Source organism: Panthera uncia, chromosome B4 (genome assembly GCF_023721935.1).
Source record: "Panthera uncia isolate 11264 chromosome B4, Puncia_PCG_1.0, whole genome shotgun sequence".
NCBI classification, from domain to species: Eukaryota; Metazoa; Chordata; class Mammalia; order Carnivora; family Felidae; genus Panthera; species Panthera uncia.
Window position 1 is genome coordinate 11516188 of NC_064809.1, and position 26339 is coordinate 11542526.

Below are 26339 nucleotides of genomic sequence, written 5' to 3' on the forward strand. Positions count from 1 at the left end.
CTGCACGGGCCACGGTCCCAGACTCCAGACCTCCCAATCCTCTCTCTCAACTCCTTTTGGAATCTACCTGCCCCACTGATCAAACTCCACTGCCTGCGCCCTCCTGCTTTTCCTTTGCCTAAATACCAACTTGTCTTCCTGCCTCAAATCCACCCCACTCCAGCTGCAAAGCCACTTGCCCTTGTGGCTCCTGTGGCTGGGCCTTTTGGGGGGACTTCCCATAGCCTACCTGCCTTAGTGGGGGAGCCCAGCAGCATGGGGTCTGGCCACTGTGCATTCTGCCAGCTTCATCTCCCACTGCCCGTGGGCTTCCATTTCACACTGCAGCAGCAGCAAACTGCTCCGAGGCTTGGGAACACACGATTCTTTTCTGTCCCCACGTCTTTATTCCCGGTTAGCCACCCCCACCAGTAGCCCCTGTGTCTCCTGGAAAACTCCTGCTCATCCTCTGAGATAAAGCATAGACATCTGCTGCTTCTGCCTCCCCAGAAGAGTTTGGAGACGATGTCCGTGTTCTTATGTATCATCCTATCTCCAGTATCAAACCCAGGACCTGGTATGCAGTAGGTCCAAAATCAATATTTGATGAATGCATGAGTGCTCGGTATACATAAGACGCTAAGTGAGTATGTGTATGTTGGCTGATTAAAACTGACAGTGAATTACGATAACGTCCACATGGAAATACTTTGTGGAAGTCGCTGCCTGATGATAGCCACGCTGACAGGTGTGAGGTGATATCTCATTGTGGTTTTGATTTGCATTTCCCTGATGATTAGAAATGGTGAGTACCTGTCAGCCATGTGTGTCTCTTCTTTGGAGGAAAAAACAAAAGAAAAAAAAACAAAAAACAAGAGAAAGTGTTGGTGGGACTGTGGAGAAAAGGGAACCTTCATGTACTGTTGGTGGGAATGCAAAATGGCGCAGCCACCGTGGAAAACAGAATGGAGGTTCCTCAGAAAGTTAGCAATCCCACTTCTGGGTGTATATCCAAAAGAATTGAAATTAGGATCTCAAAGAGTTATTAGCTCTCTCACGTTCACTGCAGCATAATTCACAGGAGTCAAGACATGGCGACAGTGTAAATGTCCATCAATAGATGACTGGATAAAGAAAATGTAGGGGCGCCTGGGTGGCTCAGTTGGTGAAGCATCTGACTTCGGCCCAGGTCATGATCTCACCGTTAATGAGTTCAAGCCCCGCATTGGGCTCTATGCTGACAGCTTGGAGCCCGGAGGCTGCTTCGGATTCTGTGGCTCCCTCGCTCTCTGCCCCTCCCCCACTTGCACTCTGTCTCTCTCTCTCTCAAAAATAAATAAACATTAAAAAAATTTTTAAACATTAAAAATTCAATGTAGAATATGTAGAAATGGAATATTATTCAGCCTTTTGAAAGATGGAAATTCTGCAATATGCGACAACACAGATAAACCTTTAGGACATTACACGAAGTGAAATGAAGTCAGTCACAGCAAGAGAAATACTGCGTGATTCTACTCACATGAAGTGTCTAAAATAGTCAAATTCATAGAATCAAAGAGTGGAATGGTGACTGGCAGGGGCTGGAAGGAGGGAGATATGGGGAAGCAATGGATGTAACGTTTCGGTTACATAAAATGAGTAAACTCGGGAGATCTGTGCGACATCGTGCCTGTCGTCAACAGTACTTGACTCTACACTTACAGTTTGTTAAAAGAGTAGATCTCATGTTAAGTTTTCTTTTAAGCTTCAAGAAGTGACCTGTTTCAAAGTCACTGCCTTATGTTAAATGTGGCTGATCCTTTCTCTTTTTTCAGTAGAAATTGTATATATTTAAGGTATGAAACATGATGATTTACTATACGTAGTGAAATGATTGCTAGTCAAGCTAGTGAACATATATTCTGACATGTTACCATGTTTTCTTGTGATGAGAGTACCTGAGATCTACTCTCTTAACCAATGTCCAGTATTCAGTGCCGTGTTAACTATTGCTTTCACACTGTACCTTAATCTCTAACATACTTGCCCTACAGGTCTGTGATTTTGACCTTTGACCACCATCTCCCCATTTCCCTCACCACTCCCCCCTGACCCCTGGCAGCCACCACTCTGTGCTTCTGCGTATTTGACTTTTTTAGATTCCCTGTATAGGTGGGGTCATGCAGGTTTTTAAAATTTCTGTGCCTGGCTTATTTCACTTAGCATCATGTCCTCCAGTTTCATTCATGTTGTTGCAAATGACAGGACCACCTTCTTTTTTGGCTTGAAAATATATCATTTTATACATATGCCACAATGTCTTTATCCATTATCTGTCAGTGGGCACTGGGGTCATTTCCATGTCTTGACTCTTGTGAGTAACGCTGCGGTGAACATGAGAATGTATATCACTCTTCAAGGTACTGACTTCATTTCCTTTGGGAATATATCCAGGAGACATGTTGCTAGATAATATGGTTGTCCCATTTTTAATTTTTTGAGGAACCTCCATACTGTTTCCCCCCAATATGTTGAGGTGAATTTTGGAAATAAAATTACACAAAAGGGTAAAGAGGTAGCAACTGATTATTGCATGGGAATCCTTTTAAGCAAGCACCCATTTGCAGAGGGACACAGATACATGGCCAAGGGCAGACAATCAAGAGGACCATATATGTAACATGATTACCCCGTTAAACCCACAGGGCCTCTCAGCAGGAGCTCTCAAGCTATTACAGGATTTCGGTTTCCAAGAAAAATTGTGCACTGCCGAATCAGCCATGGTTGGGCATTGCCGATTTTCACATTCGTTTATGCTAAAAGCCTTCTCCTTCATGGAAAATCTTCTCCCCGATGAGCTGTGTCCACGCCCAACAGGGGCATTTTAGGTCAACCAAACCACATTGCATTCTCTCTACAAAGACAGTCCAGGTTGCTCCCAACACCGGGCCTTGCACACTGAGTTCTTCTGGAATGTCTGTCAATGATGCAGAGCATACTGCCTCCCGCAGGGGAAGGTAAAGGAGACAGGAGTCAGTGTAGGTGGGATCTTCGAGGACTCTCTGGGCTGGAGACGTGGGGGGCTGTCCTACATCTTAGATCCTTATCTCTGTTTCAAAGCCCAGCCCGGGGGCTCAACAGCCAACGGTGCAGCCTCTTCTTCCAGAGCACATTTGTTTATCCAAGCATTTACTCGGCATCTGCTATGAGTGGACCTGGGGCTGGCCACTGGGAATCCAAAGACAAGAGTGAGACCTAAGACATGGTCCTACCTTAAGGACAGGTCAGGGCAGTGTGCAGTGTAGGAAGTGTCACTGGGGGTGTTGCCCACTGTCACTGGGGCAGAGAGCAGAGCACCTACCCCACCTGGCAGAAAGGGGCTAGGTCTTCCTAGTAATAGCTCCACTGGTCTTCAAGGGTGTACCAGAGGCAAGTGAAGGGGGAGGGTAGCCCAGGTAAAGTACATGCCTTTACCTTGGTCCAGAAATAAAAAGTGCCCAGTGGGGAACCAACTCTGAACACCTTAGCGCACAAGACCCAGAGCATAGGAAAGGGGGTTAGAAAGGTAGGGTCCAATCACTGGGTTCTACTTGCAGATGAAGGGGCAGGTGGGCAAACTAAATGACCTACAGAGAGGATTCAAAGTCAAGGCTGCAGCATAAGGTTCAATTCTCAGTTCTCTTCCCTTGAGTGAAAAAGCAAAATATTTAAGAACACAAAGCTGGAATCAGATGGATAGGCCTCGAGTCCTGACTTTGCTGCATATTAGTTTCTTTGCCTTTAAAATGACAATTGTGCAAGGGACTGTGACCCCAGGCTTCTTAGCGACTGAGACATAAACACCCCTAGATCCAAGGTGGCGAAGGGAGATGGGGAACAGTTTCCAGAATCCGAGGCGGAGTGCCTGGTAGAGTCTGCTCCCTGAGAGGGAGCAGTGGCCTTCAGTCAGCAGGTGTAGCCAGCCTGAGTGTTGGATGAGAGCAGCCAGGCCAACACATATCCCATCCCTGACTCCCCCCTTCCTTCACCATCTCTCCTGGAGGCCCCATTGGCCACCTCCTATCAGATGTCAGAGTTCACCCCTCGTTCAAGTATCCATACAGGTCAGCCTCCCAGGGCACAAAGCAGAGTGGAAAGTGGCTCTAAAGGGTGAACAGAGGTGTTGGGGACCCACACCTCCTGGGGGAGTTGAAGTTTGAATGAGATCATACAGCAAAGCTCTTAGAGGCACTTTTTACCTAAAACAAGTGCTCAGTCAAGACTGAAGTAGAATCCAGCAGTACATTTGCATGAATGTGCCACAGGTAGACAAGAAGCATAGTAAGAAAGACTGAAGATATAAGGGTTCCCCTTGGATGACCGTCCTAAGGCTGGGATGGAGGAAATCGATGAGCCCCGGAAATGTGTGTTGCCTATAATTGGGCATGACCATCAATCGTTGGGTTGGTAAGTTTAGATGTCGTTCCCATTTTTTTTTCTTTTTTCAGTTTATTTATTTTTTTATTTTGAGAGAGAGAGAGGGAGAGAGAGAGGGCATGAGTGAGCAGGAAAGGGCCAGAAAGAGAGGGAGGGAGAGAGAAAATCCCAAGCAGTCTCTGTGCTGTCTGTGTAGAACCCAATGTGGGGCTCGATCCCAGGAGCCATGAGATCATGACCTGAGTTGAAACCAAGAGTTGGACTCTTAATGGACTGAACCACGCAGGCGCCCCAGATGTTCATTCTGAACCACAGACTTTTAGGTCTAGAACATTGGGAATGGCTTTATTGTCTTTGACTATGCATGGTGAGATAACTTGTACATTATTTAAATGGTATAATATATAAAATAAGAACACAGAGATTCCACTTGCCAGTAGGTCTAGACTGCAGAAGTCAGTGTTCTTGTATATGGAGATAAACCACTCAGAGTTGTTTGTTCTCCTATTTGGACCCTCCACACAAACCTACTAATGAAATAGCCTGGCCAGGGAGCTCTGTGAAATTTCTAGATCTGAGGAAGATTCGACAACTTCTATTTGTCCTTCTCTTCCTTTACAATCCTTATTTTAAAATCCTCTTTCTTAATGTTAACTTCATCTCCAAGCTAGATCTGCGTCCTTTCCTTACATCCTCAGTATACCCACATAAGCGGTATTCTATCCCCCGTCCAAAAGAGCTTAAAAACCAGAAGAAATACAAGAAATTGGGATATACATTAACAAAATTGGCATAAGAAGAATAAATCTTTCCTGGAATTTTCTTAAAGGTTTTTTTTTTCCCTTGGAAAGAAAGCCAAACTGTAAAGTAAAACACACTCAGCTGTTAATAAACAAAAACCTATCATATCTAATTCAGTTATTTTCCAAGACGAACTAACATTTTGCTCTGTCTGTTTTTCCTAATATGCACATTTCATTTAGCCCGAATCCTCATTATGGGAAGCATTTACATATCCATCTCGCGGCTCCAGCATTTCCTGGGCAGTGAAATATGTGCTCCGTGGTTTCAGAACCCTGGTTCTTACTCATTTTGCCAAAAGCAGCAAATCTTTAAAAATGAAATTTTCCAGGCACTTAGCCCCTAAATCAACCTTGTGGGGATAGATGAGTTTGAAACTTATCGGCCCACAAAACGTCTCACAGCCTTTAAAAATGTCATCAGCCTTCCCCCTGGGTAGCGTGACCGGTGACACCCTGTGTCACAGCCCGAGCAGCTGAAAATGAATGTACCAACCCAGCGTTTTGAACCTTTATTAAGTTTCTTCTTTGCCGACAGCCTAATCCCTCACAGGCCTGTTGATTCCTGTTCATTTGTTCTCATTAAATGGATCTCTATGCTGGAGCCGTGTTTTGAACAAAGTTCAGCTATGGGGGGAGGTTCAGGGCTCGTCTGGGGGCAGAACTCCCACTGCAGCTGTCACCCGCCAGGCTGACGTGGGCCCAGAACCAGCCATGTGGCTCTGTGTCCAGGACTTCTAGAATCCAGCCCTGCCTCCCGCTCTGCCCATCCCTTGCAGCTCCAGACTCTATCTTACCCCTTCCTGGATGTCCAGTCCCGACCAGAGCCTGCCCCTGCCCCATGTGGGTCTCAAGCATGTACTGGATCCTTCCCTAGGTGTCCTAGCCATGCAAACAAGTTGAAACGGGGGGATCATAGAGCCACAGCATCTTAAAGCCAGGAAGAACATTAGGAATTTCTAGTCTGGCCTCCTCATGTTCAAATGAAGAAATCTTGGTCCAGAAAATGCATCATGGCCTGGTAATGCACATCAGTGCAGAAAGCAGGACTGCCTGAGAACCCATGGTCTTATGGGATGAATTGTATTTGGAGCATCTAAGAAACATTTTCACTCCTGTTAGGTTGGTCAGCTGACTGTTGGTACCTCCAGAACTGTATGTGGCTTGCACCAACACCCTAATATAATCTTGTAAAGATCAATTTTGAAAGGGTTCGGAGGAAGAGGGGTGATAGCATTATGATTTGTGCCGTCTTCTGCTTTTATATTTATTGTATATTAATGGCCCAAACTGTGACCTTCCAAATACCCAGTTTGGGCATGGTAGGTTGGTAATGTGCATTTTAGGGGAACTTGTGGCAAATTGGTTACCAACGCATCATCTGCTGGGGATAGTATTACAGACAATAAGATGAGAAGCACTTGCACACAGAAGGTTTGGGGGTTGGTTTGGGAGTATACGGGGCTCTGGTTAATAACATGGAAAGGTGGACTTACATGCATGTTTACTTTAGATCATCACTTCTTTGCCACTTATCAAATCACAGTTTTAGCTCTGTGCCGCCTCTGCCCATAGAATGTGTGATTTCTTTGCTCACATGGTACTTGTAACATACGCACAGCAGGTTTTCTCAGTTTGGGTGGAAATGGCTCTTCCTTCCGTGCAGAATGTCCAGCCGCCGCCATAGATGTGCAGCCACTACAGTTCCTTACATTGTCTTGTCTTCCAGGCTCTGCGGCTACCCTCCCTTTTACGATGAAAATGACTCCAAGCTCTTTGAGCAGATCCTCAAGGCGGAATATGAGTTTGACTCGCCCTATTGGGACGACATCTCTGACTCTGGTAGGTATCTCCGCTCCCCAGGGGTGGCCCCTGGGACCCTACGTCCAGACCACCTGACTGTGACAGGCCTGGGGGGTTCGGAGTGGTCCTGAGGCTCCCAAGGACGTTTCCTTAGCTTCGTACTTGGACTTGACTTGCCACGTGGAAGATAGGCTGGGGACGTCTGACCTGAGCCAGATTGAGGGACGGGACTGACTCCTCCACCACTCTTAGCCGTGCCCTGATCTGGGCGCTCCAGGACTGAACCAGTATCAGCTAACATTTATTGAGTGCTTATTGTGCCCATGTGCTAGCTTACTTGGTCCTCAGGACAACCTATCCGATAGGTGTTACTATTATCCCCACTTGACAGGTGAATTAACTGAGGCCCCAGAAGTGAAATGCCTTGACTGAAACCACACAGCTAGTAAGTGGCAGATCTGGGATTTGAACCCAAGCCCTCATGCCAGAGCCCACGTCTCAGCTCCTGTGCCACACTGAAACGTTCCCAGAGCCGTTCACCATTTCCTCCTCAGGGATAAAGATCAAAACCAAGGCTCATGTAACTGACGAATCTCTCGAGCCTCAGTGTCTTCCTGAGGAGGTCAGGATGATAATAATACTCCTCCCTACCAAAGCGGGTGGTGCAAGGATTAAATGAAATAATAAATAGGGCAGAGCCCTGCACTTACCAGTGAGCTGTTCAGATATCGCATTTTATTATTTGAGTTATTTCCTCCTAACTGGAAACACCTGCTTTATTACTCAGCAAAATTGCATGTTCATCGTGATCGGCTAAGTGGGCCGTGAGGGGGCTCCTGGAGGGCTGTGTATCCACAGGGCCTGCCCAGGACCTGGTGGCCTTGGTAGAGGCCTTGGGGATTTTGTTGAATCAGTGATGTCTGAAACACAGAGAGGACGTCAACAAAGCAGCTCTCTTGGCAGCAGTGAGCTCAGGGAGAGGCATATGATAACAAAGACGTTTGATCTCTGAACCAAAGATGTCACCAGCTGCCAGAGAAGGGCTTTGACTTGGGAAGGCTGGGTCCGACGCCTGGCTTGGCTGCCTCCTCGTTCGCAGTGTCACCTCTTAAGAGTGCCAAGTCTTGGCTTCCCTTTCCCCCAAACACTGATTCCCGCCTGCCTCCCATGTCCAGGTACCCAAGAGGGTTGGGGGGCATGGGAGGGGCTGGTCTGTTTTTCATGTGCCACACAATGTTCCTGAAGGCCTGGTGACATCAGATTGTCACATCACAAGCCACAGACTGATTCCACCCCTTGTGCTTTCTTTTTGAACAGCAAAAGATTTCATTCGGAATCTGATGGAGAAAGATCCAAATAAAAGATACACTTGTGAGCAAGCCGCTCGGCACCCATGGTAAGAAAAATGACCCAGTAGAAGGACCTAATGCCATCTGATGCCTTCCCAGAGTAAAATCCCTCTTAGCCGCTCTTAATTGTGGAATGATTTCATCTCCAGCCAGTGGCTTTCACCCCGTCCCCCAGGCGACACTCCAGCTACTCTGTTCCCTCAGGACACAGTCTTCTGAATGCATGGAGGACAAGCGAAGCGTACAAAAAGTAGCTGTAGGGTTTTCATTTTACATCAAGTATTTTAGGATCGTTTTTATTGAAGGTCATTCTTCAAGGAGTCATTCAGATTGGAGTTTGATTCCTTGAGCTTACCGTTCAATAGGGAAGTGAATTGATGTTATTCTTCTCCTCATAAGATGCTTTTCATCTTCGTGTGCCTTCAACCCCAGAGGCATTTATCGCTAGTGCATGGTGTTGTGTATGACTACATTTCTCCGCAGTGCCCTTGAAGCCACTTACCAGGTTTGAACCCAGCTTCACGATCCCCTAGGTGTGACTCTGCATTTATACTTTACTTCTCTGAGCCTCCATTTTCTTTACCTTACATTGAGAACAGTGATACCCAGTTTACGGGGCTGATGTAAGAAATAATTGAGATTGTGCCTGTGAAGGGTTTAATACAATGTCTGGCACATAGTAAATGTTTCATTAAGGTATTTTCATTAAACTGCCAGGAGCAGCCATCTGAAAACAAAGACCAGGAATGGCAGAATATGTGGTCTGATGAAAACAAACAGACTTCGACTTCAGGAGAAATTCCCCTAAAAAGCATTCGAGAAAACTTCCCCCTTGTCTATTCTACCCTGTAGCATTTCCTCCAGAGTCTCACACGCTGGTTAGTCTTCCAAAGGGGACCTGCTCAGGGGAGCTTCATGACCTGGTTTCACAGACGGTCCCCAACCCGATGATTTTTTTGACTTTACGACGGTGTGAAAGAGATACACATTCAGTAGAAACTGTACTATAAGCTAAAGTGAGTGGTCTGAGTACGGTTAGGGTAGGCTGGGCTGAGCTCTGATGTTTGGTAGGTGAGGTGTCTTAAAATGCACATTCGATATATGGTATTTTCAACGTCTGATGGATTTATTGGGACTTGGCCCCACGGTAAGTCAAGGAAGATCTGTAACTTAATGTATAACAACAGTTGTCATTTATGGAGCATGAGTTCTGGTTCAGGTACTGTTCTCATTGCGTTAACATATCATCTCATGTTTTTCTTTATAATGGCTCTGTATGGTAGGTTTTATCTCCATTTCAGAGATAAGAGAATCAATTTAGAGAGACAAGGTAACTAACTTATCCTTAGCCAAGACTGCACAACCACTACCTAGTGGTGAAGCCAGAATGGTTTCCGGCCAGAACTGACTTCAAAATAAGTGCTCTTCACCACCACCCTGTAGAGACCAGTAAAAGGAAGACAGGAAGGGCTGCAGGGAAGGAGAAGATGTTTCTGAATAAGGAGGTAGATTTGATTGTACATATTTTAATCAGCTTATATAAATGATAGATTTTAATAAGTTACATTGGACAGCAGGTTAAAGTATGAGGCAATAAAGTTAGTAAAGCTTTTTCTTACTTTATCAACAATTGGAGGAAATGCTTGGGATGAGAGTAGGGGGCAGGGCAGTTTTCTTGCGTGCTGTTAAGGGGAATTTCTCCTGAAGTCATACGGCCTTTAAAGCTGCATGAAACTCTGTTTTCTCCCAGTTTTGTTGAGATATAGTTGACGGACACTGTATAAGTTTAAGTCTATCATATAGCGTAAGGATTTGGCATTTGTATGTATTGTCAAGTGATTACCACAATAAGTTTAATTAACATCCATCCGCTTACATAGGTACCCTCCCCCCCAGTTTCTTTTCCCTGTGATGAGACCTTTTAGGAGTTACTCTCTTAGAACCATAGCCATCGTGTCGTACATGACACCCCAGCGCGTGCTTATTTTGTACGTACAAGACGTTGGAGATGCTCTGACAGAAGAGGAAAAAGAGAACCTCTAAAGAAGGGAAGCAATTTCCTTCCTAGGACTTGTCCACCAATCCGGCCTCGCTGTGTGGAAGACAAGAAGGATCCCCGCTGAGACCTGGTCTCTCCTTCACCAGGTGTTTTTGACGAACAAAAGAAGGGAGAGGGTCTGGCAGAGGCCTTCCAGAGGGGCCGAGTCTCCCTGAGAGAAGGCCTTCCCAGACTGTCCAGGGAGGGGAGGTGTTCCAGGCGGGGCAAGCGGCCTGGGCCTTGCTCAGGAGCCTAAACCCACCTCTGTCCTGGAGCCACCACTCTCAGGTTCCTGGAGGGGGCGTGGGCACAGGAGCGAGGTGGGAGGGCACGAGAAGGAAGACATGGCCGGCAGAGTTCTCTGGGGTAGCCTGCTCGAGGGCAGGTCCCAGCTACCCCCCTCCCAAAGACCAGGAATGGTAGAATATGTGTTACTGCATCTGCGGGCTCCTGAGCTCTGTGGGCCCCTGTGTCAGACTGAAATCATAAATGACAGCAGTGTATATCCTGCAGGGCTCTTCAAGGGATTCGTGACATACAAATAATACAAATAAGAGGACCTAGCACCTAACAGATCTCTGATCTATAGGAGTTGCCCTGAATTTACGACTGTAGGAAGTAATTTGTATTTTCCCTTTGGGTGGTGGGGGCCCCTGACAGGTTTTAAGCCAGGTGATGAGATTTGTGTCTCAGAAAGCTCAACCGGTTGCAGAAGAGAGGCCGAATTGCTGGCCATGGGGCAAGGGAGGCTGGCGGGGAGGTGCGGACTGGAGGCGGAGTGGGGGATGGCCCAGAGAAGGGTGGAGGGGGCCTGTCCGGAGCCACAGGGAGGAAGCAGGATGGAGAACACACTGAGGGGTGGGGAGCCGCAGCTTGGGGCAGAGCGCTGCTGGGACAGAGGGGTCTGAAGTCCTTCCCGAGGTGCCAGGGGGAGGGCCTGGGCGGGTGAGATGCTTCCACTGGGAGGAACAGGAGGGAGGGCCCAGGAGCCCTCTGTCCCGGTGCTGAAGGTGGGGGCCCTTTGCCGAGTGAGTCTGGAGCCCAGGAAGGGGGTCAGGCTAGAGACAGAGACTTCACAGTTATCTGCCTGGGTCACGGTACGATGTATCCGCGTATCCGCGTGTGAGCTGCACAAATTAATGTCTTTGTACTGTAGAGCTGGGTTTTTGCCAACGCTTTGCAATTTTTTTTACGTGCATTTCAAAAATCCCAGGAAGTCAAACATTAGAAAATGGTACCAATGAATGCACTTGACTCAGACATCATTGAAATGCCCCACTGCCTGCATTTATGATATGCCTGTTTCTTTTATGTAAAATTGCTCGGGCTGAGAGCACCTGATTCAACAGAGAGCTGGCAGAAAGTGGGGTAATTATTCCAGGGAGCACAGCTTTATCAACACTATCATTCTAGAAGCTGTGCTCTTGGCACATCGATTATATCCAGAGAACATGATCTCTTATTCTGCACTCGCTCTTCCGGCTGAATCAAGGCTACCAAGAGCCAGGAGGGGCTCTGGAAGTCCCAGACCCCTTTCCTCAGACTCAAAACAGACCGTGCCAGACAGGACAGGGTTCCTTTCAGAGCTGTCTGTGTGTAGGGTGGTTGGACACAGGTCTTTCCTGTGTCCCCCTGATCTTTTAAAAATTTTAAATGTTTGTTCATTTTTGAGAGAGGGAGACATCTGCTTTTGTGAGTGGGGGAGGGGCAGAGAGAGAGAGGGAGACACAGAATCCGAAGCAGACTCCAGGCTCTGAGCTGTCAGCACAGAGCCTGACGTGTGGCTAGAACTCACGAGCCAGGAGATTATGACCTGAGCTGAAATTGGACGCTTAACCGACTGAGCCACCCAGGTGCCCCTCCCAAGCCCCTGCCATGAGAGGCTATGGCTTTCTCGTGGCGGCACATGGTGAGGAACCAGCAGCCTGCAGCTGCTGGCCAAAGGTAGGAACTGGCAAGTGGCAGGATGGGAGCTGTTCCTTCTTACAGGGAGGCATCTTGATGGGGTTTGTTCATCTGGTTCGGAGAGTTCTGAACCTCTGTCTCTAGTTGCGTTGACAAGGAAACCAAAGTGGTGACTCTTGGGCATCCATGCCCCAGGCAACACTTGGCAATGTGTCCACCTGGGAGGGGACATCGTGTGTTGGCCAGGCCAGGGTGGCATCTGCAGCCCTCTCCTCAGTGTTCCTGGGTCCCCTCCCCTCTTCTGGGCTCCAGCCAGCCGAGCTCTGGTTGACCGTAGGAATTGGGAAGCAGCCCAGGAGTCTGGGAAACTGGTCTCTGGGGGTACACGGCAGCATCACCAAGCCTGTCCTGAGAAAGTGGCTAGAAAAATGCAAAATCAGACCTATGGAGGTACAGCAGACCACGTACAGAACACAAAAACACCAGAAGGCAAGGAGAGATGAGTTTGATGATTTGGGTGTGGAGAAAGAGAGCAAGAAAGACCTCACAAAGTGTGATTTATACGAATGCCATCTGCATTGTTAGCATGAGGTTAAAACTGGAAAGCAAGGTGGGGTGCCTGGCCGGCTCAGTCAGTAGAGCACGCAACTCTCGATCTTGGGTGTGTGAGTTCAAGCCCCACGCTGTGTGTAGAGATCACTTAAAAATCAAATATTAAAAAAGTAGAAACAAGGGAGATAGGAATGGAATGTGGGCGCCATAGCTTTGTGTGTGTGTGTGTGTGTGTGTGTGTGTGTGTGTGTGTATGTGTGTATGTGTGTGCGTGCACAGATTTATAAGGAGATTCCTCTGTGTCGGAGGCATCATTCAATTCCTAGGACCATCAAGGTACTAGAGTCCCTTCCAATTCTAAATTCTAAGATTCTGTGCCTCTGGTGTTGCTGATGAATCATGCTAAAGCCAGGAACACCGAGCATTGTGAGTGTCATATGTTGTCATTGTAATGTCGCTGGCTCGTGAGCAGCAGTAACCATTTCCATGGCGGTGCCCATTTGAGGAAGATCGTGTGCGGTCATGGGCCAAGGTGGCCTCGCTTCCCCAAGGAGAGTGCCCCAACAGGGGCCTCTGGGCCACATCTGCCCTGCCTGGTCTTACTCAGCTACAGCACACCCCGGGACTGTGGGAAGCGAGCATGGCACATTCCTAAAATAATTGGAAGTTTGCCTTTTCCTTACATCTCAGCCCATGCTAGCCCACAAAGAAGGGAGTTTCCCTGACCCCCTCGCGGGTCTGTTTGGTTTGGAGCGTCGCTCTGCCCTGCGGTGGTGCTCGGCCCAAGGAACCCCGTATTCCTACCACTTTTGCCTGCTCGTTTCCAAGAAAGCACTGGCCACCAATGAGTTGGAATTGGCCTTCTTTTCTGAGGATGTAGCATTTAGAAACAGTGCAGGAGGAAACACTCACATGAATTGTCTAGCAGGAAGGGCTTAATAAAGATGTCTGCAGTCCGCTAACCTCGTTCCTTGGATTTGCCCGCTAGTCTGTTTCTGTGTCATTGATGTGTGTCTGGGGACAGGGGGCGATTGGCAGTCGTTGGAATTGGAAACCTGGTTCTCTTGAGTCAGTTTCTGAGTGTCCCCTTGACTAAGGATTTGCAGCCCCGCTGGGAAAAAGACAGAGCCTATGGTTGGAGGAGCGGGAATATCAGACCGCATTCCAAAGTTGGGCCCTGCCTGGCACAGACTAAACATCACATCCATCAACCATGTTTTCGATTTTAAAGTGAAAGGCTGGGTGGGTGGGGACAGATTTTTCCTCGGGGGTAATCTGTCTGAAGAAGTCCTAAGCTTATTCTTTTCATGTCCCCAAAACAGTTGGACATAATACTGTGGCATCTAGGCTGTTTGGGGTTCAGGGCCATCTGGGTCTGGGAGATGACAGGTTTCCTCACTTCCTTACTAACCAGTCATCTTCCAGCCAGAAAGGATGGTCAGTGTTCCTGGCATCTCTCTCTCTGCCCCTTAACTTTTCAGATGCAAAAAATGATTTCATAGGTAACAGATACCAGCCTAGAATTTAACAGTTTGGTGTTAAATGAAAGGGAAGATGGGGCGCCTGGGTGGCTCAGTGGGTTAAGCGTCCGACTTCGGCTCAGGTCATGATCTCACGGTTCGTGAGTTCAAGCCTTGCGTCAGGCTCTGTGCTGACAGCTCAGAGCCTGGAGCCTATTTTGGATTCTGTGTCTCCCTCTCTCTTTCTTCCCTTCCCCACTCATGCTCTGTCTCTCTCTCCTCCAAAAATAAACATCAAAAACTTTTTAAAAAATGAAAGGGAAGATACCGAAGGTTCTAAGTGCAAAAAAGAATGAGAGCAAAACACAGCTTCCTCTGAAACTAGGGGAGAAGGCCAGGTGATTAAATGTAGAGCAGGGGTGGTGTCGAGGTTGAGGGGAGTGTGTGAGAGAAGAATGAGCTGCAAGTGACCTCCAGGTGACCAAATGAGCCTGGAGATTGTAAGCCGAGAGATGAGAGGAGGGAGGAGGAAGGGAGGGAAGGAGAGGTGGTAAAGCAGGAGGAGGAAGTCACAGGACGAGGAGGGTAATTCCTAGGTAGTTTCTAAGGACAGAGGTGAAAAGCAGACCCACCCTCTTCCCTGCTGGTGGAAGGCTAATGGAGCAAGCAAGAACTAATGGCCAGTAATATCAGGGACCCAGCTGAATGCAGAGTGGATCCAGTCCTGGTAGTTCAGAGAATTCTTACAGGAAATGCGAGGGAAGATTTGGCAAGCAGGGCTGAGCTGAGGCTGGGCACCCTCTCCCTGAGCATGGAGGAAGTATAGGCGAGAACATGGCAGAGCTTAACTGCTGGAAAGGACCAGAAGGATGCTCTGGGCCCGGGATGTGAGCAGGTCCGTGATGCAGAGGGCCTGGAGAGGGCAGAAGGAAGGGGCCTCTAGCAGGAGAAAGCTGGGAAGACGGCCCTGGGCAGGGATCTGGTGGTCAGACCAGGCAGGAAACACATGTGGGACCTCAGAACTGCAGGTGGAGAGCTGGTGGAGACGGAGACGGAGGGAAAGGAGGGAAAACTGGATTCAAGTTGCCTCGTGGCTTCTGATGTCGCAGGAATTGGGGCCGAAAGGGAAGAAGTGGGAACCAGGCAGAGAGGTCAACGAATCTCTGGGAGGGTGCTGAGTACAGAAGGGGGACAGGACTTGGTGGTGGTGGCAGATGGTGTGCATGTAAGACAAGAGCCACACAGCCTGGAAGGGCAGCGGGAAGCCACCCTCTCAGTGAACCTCAGGACAGGGACGGGGTTGGGGCTTCCCTGGGAAAGCAGTGTGCGACCCGGTGTCAGAGCACCCCGCACCCCGCACCCCTCAAGAAACCCTTTTGAAGAAGCATCTTTGCCTCTGTTTCAGGATCGCTGGTGACACAGCCCTCAACAAAAACATCCACGAGTCTGTCAGTGCCCAGATCCGGAAGAACTTCGCAAAAAGCAAATGGAGAGTAAGTCTTGGGCTCATTACATTTACAATGAGGGGCACCTGGGTGGCTCAGTCAGTTAAGCGTCCAACTCTTGATTTCAGCTCAGGTCATGATCCCAGGGTCATAGGATCGAACCCTGCGTCGGGCTCTGAGCTGACAGCACTGGAGACTGCTTAGGATTCTCTCTCTCTCGCTCTCTCACTCTGTGTGTGTCTCTCTCTCTTCCCCCTCTGCCCTTCCCCCACCTCAAAAAAAAATTTTTTGCGATGAATTGAACCACCCCCATGAAACTTGCCCTACAGTTGGAGCATTTATTATTTCTCAAGGTTACTATCACCCGAGTTTGACGAAAGTCCCCAGAGCCTCACCCAAATAATCTTGCTAATTTTAACTGATAACCATTAAGACTCAAAGGGGATGTCATGGTGTGGGAGGGATGAAGTATGGCTTTAATATTTCCCCTCTGTGATTCAAAAATAGCAATAGTGTCAGCCCTTACTCATTTGCTGTTTCTTAAGAACATAATTCCTGTTGTCTTCCTTTCTGCTGCTGGAACTTTGACTAGCTGACTTTTATGAAAGTGATAGGAAAAGGGGGCGGGGAAAGACAGGGAATCTGAGTTGAACTCATCGATATTTTCGGCTAAAAATGTGATGGAGTTATACCACTGAGCTTTCCTGGTCATCGACTGGTTACCCAAACTCTATGTTCTAATCAGTGCGGGGAAACAAAATTAATTCCACTAACCTGCTTTATTCGGAGGAAATGCTATTAGTTAGGACACAAGCACTAATAATAGGAAAATTAAAACTACCTTAAAGCATCACCTTTTAAGAGACCGTCTTACTAGAATACACCTTTTATTCTAAAAGTCACTTCCCTTAAATGACGGAGAGTATTGGTTTACATTTATCCTCTACGTTTACTATGTCTAAAGAGGAGTATTTGTTTAAATCTCCAAAAAACATTTTGGTGGGGGCGAGGGGTGCAAAACATTAGCATCGTTTTGGAAGAAGGGGCAAGACAAGCTTCCTTTCTAAAGTATCATGAGAACGTTTTAAGAAGCTGAAAATGGTTGGGGTAAGTAAGAAGAAACAACCAGACACAGTCTGAGTCTTTTCTAATTAGCTGGACTATTGTGTCTGCCTTTTTTCCCTTTCTTAAATTTCAGCAAGCATTTAATGCCACGGCCGTTGTGAGACACATGAGGAAACTCCATCTCGGCAGCAGCCTGGACAGTTCAAATGCAAGCGTTTCAAGCAGCCTCAGTTTGGCCAGCCAAAAAGATTGTGCGTATGTAGCAAAGACAGAACTTTCCAACTGGCGTGTCAGACAGATCTGGGGTGGGGAGGCGAGCACAGTCCTTTGTGAGCTCCTGGTGTCAGGCACTTCTGATTTAATTCCTCTCGTGGCATGTCCCCCAGCAACCCTGGGACGTTATTTAATTTTAAAGAATGTTTTCGAAACGTTTAATTATTCGATACACACACAACCGTAGGTATGATGAGTTCCATTTTTAGATGGGAAATCTGTGGCTCAAGCGCTGCACAGCCATACCTGTCTGGACAAGAGCCCAGATACTTTCGGATCCGTCTCCTTCCCCCGAGGTTCGCTTGTCGCTGCGCGTCATTCTTAGGGGTTGAGGAAAGGGTGGCAGAGACTCGTGACAGCCTGATCTCATTGGCTTTTAATACCTACTTTTTGATGAGGAGGATGATGCTTGGAGCTGAATTATATGATGTGCACTGGCTTTGCAGTCAGAGTAATAGTAAGAATATTTCACTTTCATCTTTGTGTTAGGCTGTTACATCATTGAGGGCATGTAACATACTCTACTTCTCTCCCCTACTCCCCACCGCTCCCTGGTCTATTTATCTTAATCCCATAGTAGGCCATCTCAGGGGCTTCTGTCCCCCTCGGGGCAGTTGCCTTGATGGTCCCTGTTGGCCCTCATCTCCATGATCACTGAAACCCTTCAGCTTGGTCCCCCTCTGGGCATCACATTCCATCCCATGACCCTCAGAAAAGGGTTCCCTCCCTCTCTAAATAGTCATCCCATCTCATTTGGGAATGTGAGCCCGTCCGTTTTGCCTGGAAATCTCCATGCGCGTCCCCTGACCCAACCGCACGCTGTGGTAGACCCACATTTAATGGATCTCCCCGCGTCGGAGCCTGTAAAGGTCACCGGGAACTATGCTACCGGAGCTGAGCTGCGGGATACTCGTCCCACATCAGTGTTTTCTGATACCACCGCATACTCTCAGGGAGCATAGTAGGGCGGTGTGTGAGCAATTTTTCTAGGCCGGGGCTGCTGGAATTGGAGGAAGAGGCAAACGGCCCCATTTCGATGTGCTCTGTGTCACAGCTGGTCCTTAGCCAGGAGTACAGACCACACACGAAATGGGTCGGCAGAGGGATCACATTCTGTCTTCACTCCTCAAACCTCTACTCATGGGGCCTGTTATAAACAACAGTATGTATTCAACACCTAGCCTGCAGCCTAGTACATAGTGAGTGCTCGGTGAGTGGTACCTACCCTGTTACGGATGCCAAACCATGTCATGTTCAAATACAAAGCAGTCAGCAGCGTCAGAGCTAGAACAGGAGGGAAGAGTTGTGTCTAGGAAGAAAGCATTTCAAGGACACATTGCAAAGGTTTTCCTACAGGTAGGTGAACATTTAGAGACAGGAGTGTAAGAGTTCGCCGTCCCCCCAAACCCTGGAGTGGGAAAGGGGAGCGAATACTTTCTTCTGAAGCTTCGACCCCCTTGTGTCCACTGTCCCCCTTGCAGGTCTGGCACCCTCCACGCTCTGTAGTTTCATTTCTTCTTCATCCGGGGTCTCAGGAGTGGGGGCGGAGCGGAGACCGAGGCCCGCCACTGTGACCACAGTGCACTCCGGGAGCAAGTGACTGGCTCTGGAGGTGGGGCCCAAGGGCGGGGCCGGGGAAGGGGGCCCCCACCGCCCCCGCGGGGCCGCCAGCGCCACCAGCCGCTCCAGAGTGATCCCACCTTGCATGGTGCGCCTTCCTGCACAGGACTGGAAGACAGAAGTTTTTTATGGCCATATTTTATACTGCAATTCTGAAGTGTTCGTTTCTCACAAACTGTACTGACTCAAGGGAGCTGACGTGATAGGATCTGGTGCTGTACATATGAATCTTGCAAAGCTCTGATAGAACGGACCTCCCTCGTCCTCTTTCCCAACCGTCGTCACTTCTGCTCTTCTAGGTGTGGGGAACCGTCTATGTTGTATTTTTTCATTAATGACAAAAAAGGTTTCAACTGGATTATTTAAGTCTTGGTAAATATTGCGCATTAGGGTTTTATTTTTTACCCTTTAAGAAACATGCCCTTCTGATCTTTACTTCTTAGTCACATGACCTGTATCTTTTGCTTATCAGTAGTTGAGTTTTATGTTAACCTTTAAGAGAGGTGTTTTGTTTTGTTTTTTTCCCTCCAAGGGGAATGTAAAGGTATTTTTAAAAATTCTAATAAGAGGATCGAGGATCTGTCTCCAAGGCGAAGAGTGCACTTTACTTCTAATTTTTCCTCCTTCTCTCCCCTTCCCTGGAGAGGCAGCTCTTTAAGAAAACAACTCAGCAGTCCAGTGAGGCTGCCTTGTCTCCAGGGCCGCCTGGGGAGGGAACGTGCAGAAGACCTTTTCCAACAGCCCCTCCAGCATGCCCCTGGCCAACCAGAGACCCTAGGGGCCTTCACCATCAGTGGTCAGAAATAAAGAAGCCTGCTCCCCCAAGACTAAAGCTAAACTTCAGAGGCTTCACTTGCTGTGAAGGAGATGCCCACCCGGCAAAGATATAAGAGCCTCCCTTCCAGAAGGAACCAGACGCCATTTTGGTTAAAGGGAATGTCTCACACAGCTTATATTTCTCACGAGGGTAACACAGAAAAGTCTGCTCTCAGCTATGCAGTTTTAAAGTTAATCTCTCTCGCGCTCTCTCTCTCTCTCTTTTTTAAAAATGCATTTCTAATCTTACACTTAAAATGGCCTCCAACTCACACAAGTTGTTTCTGCAGATTTTTACCCTGTTCTTCTATGAATGTTACCCAGGTGAGGAGAGGGAAGTGGCCTTGGAAAAGAGTCCATTTATCTGGGGTGGTAAGGAGAGGTGACCTGCCAGGCAAGCAGGACACTGGCCAGCGCGGTGATGGCCAGCCAGCACTCGCAGCCCTCCCTCTGACCGGGGCAGTCTGAAAACCAAAGACCCGTAGTGGTGGTGTCACCAAAGGTGCCAGTTGCCTGGGATTTAAGAATTTCTTGGGAAGTAGAACTTACATTGCTAAAACTGGCAATGTCCCAGGCAAAGCGGGCAGCGTTGTTTACCCATGTGATGCATAGGTGTGCAGGGTAGAGCATGGCGTGAAACCCAGGGCAAACCACTTCCCAAGGGGGCTTTGAGGATGCTCTCTTGCAGAGGCTTGCAGGTGGCTCCAAATGCTAGGTTTGCAAAAGCCCTCCCTTGACCCCCTGCCCACCATAATACCATGAGTCTGCATTTCACACCGTCAGCCTCAAGCCTGCCATGAGTCCCTGTAGGTCTGCCTGATGGCCCAACAACTCTACTGGCTGTGGTCCTCCTGCCCTTCTCCTATAGCTAGCCACATTCAGCAGGTCCTGTTGGTCAAGCCGTCTTGTGGTCAAGCCACACCTATGCCTGTGTCCAGGCCAAATATTTAGTGATAGCCACGCCCCCCCCACACACACATACACACCATGTTTCTAGGCTCAGCAGCTCCATTCTGCCTCCATTAGTATGGCAGTACAGGTACGTATAAGAGCAGACAGGAAGACAGCTGGTCTACCCTGTACCCAACATGCATCATATGCACCCAGCCCCTTGGCAGGAATCCCACTTGGCATCTGCCACACATGCATCCAGAGCGAAAATCAGGCTGTCGCTCTTCACGATTAATAAAAAAACCTAAAAAAGTCTATAAGATGACCATAGACCGAGTTGAGAAGCAGGTATTGTGTGAGTTGGATAAGTGTCAATGCCATGCCCGCAGAAGGAAAATGGCGTGAATATTACAGAGTATCAGAAAACTGTGGTCTCTCTCCAGGGGCTTTATTAGGGTGTTGCTTATGAACAAGTATAATGGAACGTTCCTGTTTCTACAGTACAAGAAAACAAGGAATTAGATGTAACAGGGTGATAATGTGCCCAAATCTGGTACCTGTGATGTGTGCCTGACTGGTTATCCGTTCTTTGCACCTTGTACTAGGTGCAGTCAGTTGCATTTGGAGGGCAACTTCTGAAGCCAAATTCTCTCATGGGTGATTAGATTATTTCCTAGAGCTGATATTTGGGGTGTACCTTCTATTCAATTAGTTTGAAGGTATGTCTCACCAAGAAGTGCAGAACAGGCAGGAGATGAGGCCCTGTGGCCAGCGTCCTCTCTGTGGTTCAGATGAGCCTGTGGCTGCGCTCGGCCTGGAATGCGTCAACAACACAGTGTGATGTGTAGGGACAGGTTTCCGCTCAAAAGCCAACTCTGTTAAACTTGACATCAGGCAAATCCATTCTGTCGCAGTGCCACTGGACTTAGGTTATTTCCTATCGTTTTAGGAAGAGAGGAAAATAAACCCAGAATGTGCCTTTTGTTAAGACCTGCCGAGCGGGGTGGCTAAATCCCGGGACCCTTGCTGATGTCAGATCCCGCCAGTCGTAGCTGAGCCTTTCATACGTGCCCACAGCTTCCACTCGCTGTGGAAGCCAGCATGTGGCCGAGGCTAACAGATGGCCACCAGCTCCATCACAGGCTTCCTTTCAACCCCAGCCCCTCCCCCCACCATTGGTCTCCTCAGCTTCTCAGAGCTAGTGGATTTTTTTTTTTCATTTGAATATGACATTTTGAACTATCCTTGAGTGGTCTTTCTCTCAGCTGCCCTGTCTGTCCCTCCTCCTCTTCCCCACTTTTCATCTCATCAGTGAGGCAACAGGCAAAGCCATCACTGGTCTGAAATGAGCAGTGAGTGCTCGCCCACATGGGGCCCCCACATGACCAGCTGCTTTTTGCTCTTAAGCAGGGTACCCTGGGGTCTGGACTGCTCACTGCTTTCCCTCAGTGAGTACACTGCAGCCTGGGGTATTGGGTTGGGATGGGGTAAAGGCAGCTGGATCTGAGAGGGCAGGAAATGCCTACGGGGAGCACACAGGGCCACAGAAAGCCCTTGGGAAAAGAAGAAGGTGCCCAGATAGATTGACAACTAGTCCAGGACAGTGCATGGCCATTGTGGCAGCAGGTCTTACCATCTCCTACTGCCTCTGACCCCATAAGAGAACAGCAGGATAATGTTCCCCTTCATGTCTCCTTTTTAAAGAAAAGAGCCATGTAGAAAGCATACCAAAAAACAAATGAACAAACAAACAAAAAACCAAAAAGCATGTGTGGCTTAGTGTTGTTGACTATGGCAATGATTCTGGTCACTTCTAAAATCCCACCTCACAAGCAGGGAGCAGTTTCATATCCCCACACAAGAGCTTATCTCCTTTGAGAGGGTCCCACTCTCCAACTAGCTGTCAGCACAATGTCCAAGGAACTCAGTAGTCCACCATGGGGCAAAGCAAGATGGCTTGGTCAATGGGCAAGACTCTGGCACTTAGGAAGCATTGGCCGTCTGATGGCAGGGACTTGGCATATGACCCTCAGATTCATTTACCTGCCAGGCACTGACCTCATCCTGTTCATTTACCTACCTTGGTGTCCAGCCTATCCTGGATGGGTTGTGGGTGGGAGAGGGGAACTCCCCTTTAGAACAAAGGTCAAGAACACCAGGGACAAAAGGGAGGGAGCCCAACTGACCCCTCCTGAAAGGGGGTTGACCCTCTCTCTCTCGAGGAGTGACAGCTTCATCTGATTTACCCATTGGGATTTGACATTCTATGAGTAATTTTCAACAGAAAGAAAAGACCATTTCCAGTGGGGATGACTCAGCATGTTAAGGCTCTGGCCACCAGGGCTCTGCGGCCCACCCAGAGCTTTAGGTAGGGTTGCTTCCTTGCACTGGAGAAGCCAGGCAGGAACCATGGCCCCAGGGCTGGAGACAGGAGAGCTAGGGTGACTGCCTCTGTGTTACAGCCAGCAACACCCCCTCCTCTGTGTGACTCCCAGGGTTTCCTCTGGCTGTGCAAAAGGAAAGCAAGGGCCAGCAAAGGGCAGATCCTCCCATTTCATAAGCAGAACTAAGATGTACTCTTTCCCAGGGTCACACGCTCACTTCTGGCAAATGAAACGAAGGCCCTCTGATTCAACCGATGCACGAAACCTTTGCATGTTCTTCTGAACCAGTACTATTCCGCGTTCTGTCCCCCCTCCCTCGGCAGAGTTTGCCTTTTCCTTAAACACATTCCAGACCAAACACTGTTCAGTTTGTTTCAAAAAAAAGAAAAGGTGTATACCTGTATGGAACCCACCATTTTTTGTGGGGAGGGGGCACCCGGCTGCAAACGTACCTGACATTTGCACACAAGGGTTCCAACCCTTTGGTTTTCAGAGTTGAAAATGTTGAGATAGCAAAGGCGAATTGGACAAAGTCCGGAAAGGGGGAGGGGGCTTATTTCCTGAAGACCCCAAGAAAGGCAGCCTGCAGATGAGCTAGCCTGAAGAGCTCTCCTGTGGACGGCGGGCAGGGAGGAGAAGGAGGAAGACAGAAGCCCAGGCCCCCTTCCGCCCCTACCGTCCTTGTGGCCCCAAGTGCATCACGGTCCGCAGCCTGGGCCAGGGCGCAAGAGCCCGGCCCCACTGTGAAGTCGGCCCCGCATGCCGGCCAAGGCCCGGCCCGCCGCCTGCTCCGTGCTGACCCCGACCCGAAGGAGCAACAGCGCTTCCAGGCCGGCCTTCCCCACCACCTGCGGCTGCGGCTGCAGCGGCTCGGCTTTTGGCTCCGGGGTGGGGGGGTGGGGGGCTCCGCTTCTGCAAACCCAAAGGCTGTGCATTCAGCAGCCAAGCCCGCTGCATGTGGCTGCCAGGTCTGGTTTCGTGGACAAAGTGTGGAATGGCTTCTCGGTGTCTGCATCTTTCTACACCAAAGGGACAAACTGTTCCGTTCACCCTTTGTACTTATGCTGCTTCTGCATTTGCCAGATCTACTTTTAACCTTTTGGTCCCCAGGGAACTTCTCATACAGTGATTATGTCTTCTGATTATTTACTGAATTATTTTACTTAGAGGTGATTTTATTTTCTTATGGACAGGAAAAAAAAAAAAAAAGAGGAGTGTGTGAGGCTTCGGTCATAGAGATGAGTCACCACCAGGGACCCCAAAGCCCCAAACACTAAGTAAATTACTCCTCAAAGGGAAATCTTCATCTGGACAGACTGAGATTGTCAGGCCGTCCTGCCAGCCTTGCACTTGACAGGCAGGGGACGGGGCAGGGCGGGCAGCCGGGCTTTGCAGAGAGAGAAGGAAGGAACTGGAGCGCATCGCTTGTTTGGACATTGGTCCTACACACAGAGGCCTGTCCCCCTCCTTCCGGGGCCCTGGCATCAGAGTCATGACATGCCATCCAATGACAGCAGAGAGACTACAGCATCTTTGTTTCAAAAGACGGGTGGCTTGTTTCAGAGAACATTTAGCTGAGTGCCACATTCAAGTTGGACGACATAAAAGACACGTTCCGTCCAGAATCAAATTTGGAACAATTTCTAAATTGGCTGTAGTCAACTACACATAATGTCACTGCCCTTCTCGGAGCCCTCCCACCAGCGAGCGAGCATGTTTTCCAAAAGCTTACAGCGACGAATCCAGGAATGTCCCTGCGTCTATTATTATGAGGCTTGTGATTGGTTCAATTTTTCCATAAAAAACACGTTCGTCCCAAAGAAGGGAAACTGTGCATTTATTCCATGCATGTAACACTCTGCAAGAAGTTTAACCCACCTAGGTGTGCGGCACTGCAAAATTGTTCATGGGCCTATGTAGCAAATGATTCTCTGCCTTGACAATCATGTACACATATCAAGATTTCTATCATAATGATAACGAGATTGATGACTTCTTGTTTTCCTCCAATAAAGACAATTAATCACCTTCAGATGTATGTGGTTTGTTTCCTTCATAAAGAGCAGGAGGGGGGTGTGCTAACAGCTCTCTTCTCCTCTTTGCAGAGTTTGGATTGGAGGGAAGGGAGTTTGAACCCCTGGAAACACATAGGGTTCCCTAAATATTTTATGTCACCCGCCCAATGAGCCCGAAGTGCCAGGGACAGGAAGGGGCAGGCAGATCTTGGCTTCAGGACCCAGGGAGGGTGCCCCACTTTACAAAGCTCTCCTTTTCATTGCTGCTGCAGAAAATGGCTGGTGTGCGCCCATGAACTCAAATTGCACTAGCTGGATATTGAGTTGCTTAGAGGAAAAGCCGATTTCTGGGAACCCCTCTCTGAGTAGGGGGTGAGCGGGCACACGCCTCTACCTGTATTTTTGCTCAGCACAGCTTTGGAGTTCTCCATGCCCCCCAAAAGACTCATTCTGAGCAGAAGGCTGCCTGCTGTCTTTCTTTCTTGGGGGCGTGGGGGGTGAGGCTGCGTTTCATAGGTCACCAAACATATGGTGGGGACTAGCTCTGATGACCAGACAATTCCTCCTATCTAAATGGTAAGTGGCTATTTGCAGGGGGAAATGAACTGGACGTGTGTTAGAGAAATGTAGAATTAACGCCGTCCCAGCAGCCATATCAGATGAAACGGCATGGGCCGTTGTGGATCTAAGTGAGCCCCAAAGAAATATGGTGCGCACCATCGGACGTCTAGTCTTTTCTGATTTGATTATGGCGTCTCTTAGCCCAGACCCTAACTATAAAGCATATGAAAGCAAAGGGGTCATTCAGGGGGTTCACAGGTGACATTGTTGATGCAAATTTTTGGACCAAAAAGAACTTTGGTAACCTAACCACCTTTGAAAACTCTTTGTAAGGATTTATTAAAGAGAGGACTTGCCAAGTGTGACTGAAAATTTAGCCAAAGCAAATGCGCTGAAGTATAAAATGAATCCTGATAGAAAGCTGGTGTTTATAAATGCCTTAGAGTTGAAATGTTTCAGGTCAATTTTTTTTTTTTGTACTTGGCTCCAGGCACATTGACCAAGCAAGTTTCTCTGTCCTTCCTAGATTTGCCTAGCCTCCAGGCACCGAAGTTCACTCCAAATTTCCTATATTTTCCAGCTAACATTTGGTCTTACACATTCTCTTGTGAATCATTGATCATAATGCACTTAGGAGCTGACAGTACAAGAAAAAGGAAAGACTTCTTACATAGTTACAGGATTGTGCCTCCGGAAAAGAGCTACGCCTGATCACAGCAGGCACAGAGCTTAATGGCAAGAGGGGGTACAGATTGTGTACACCCCAATCCTGATTCTCCACGCCCCCAAGAACGGCGGCTGAAACGAAACTACTTCATAGAGAAAGGTTCTGAAAACAGGATGTCTTCAGTTCACACGCGTGCTGAGCCGTCTGGCTGGGCTAGTTGTGGTCTTGGGGGCATGTATGTACTTGGCTATGCCAGCACTCTCTAGCTGAGAAAGACCAAGAAAGAGAAGTTGTGATTAGTTCCTTTTTTTTTTTTTT

At 48.4% G+C, this 26339-nt stretch overlaps 1 protein-coding gene across 4 annotated transcripts in view; it reads left to right on the top strand.

The window, feature by feature from the left end:
* The window catches only part of CAMK1D (calcium/calmodulin dependent protein kinase ID), a 507262-nt gene extending 482452 nt beyond the window's left edge, over positions 1-24810 (top strand). For 3 of the 4 annotated variants that reach the window (XM_049626848.1, XM_049626847.1, XM_049626851.1), the window contains 5 exons: positions 6907-7019; positions 8298-8376; positions 15690-15777; positions 16928-17045; positions 18549-24810. In XM_049626848.1, coding sequence (XP_049482805.1) covers positions 6907-7019; positions 8298-8376; positions 15690-15777; positions 16928-17045; positions 18549-18667 — 517 coding nt within the window. In that variant the 3' untranslated portion in view covers positions 18668-24810. Of the gene's footprint in view, positions 1-6906; positions 7020-8297; positions 8377-15689; positions 15778-16927; positions 17050-18548 lie in introns of all 4 variants that reach the window. The other variant, XM_049626850.1, reaches the window with a different exon arrangement.
* The last annotated feature ends 1529 nt before the right edge of the window (positions 24811-26339 follow it).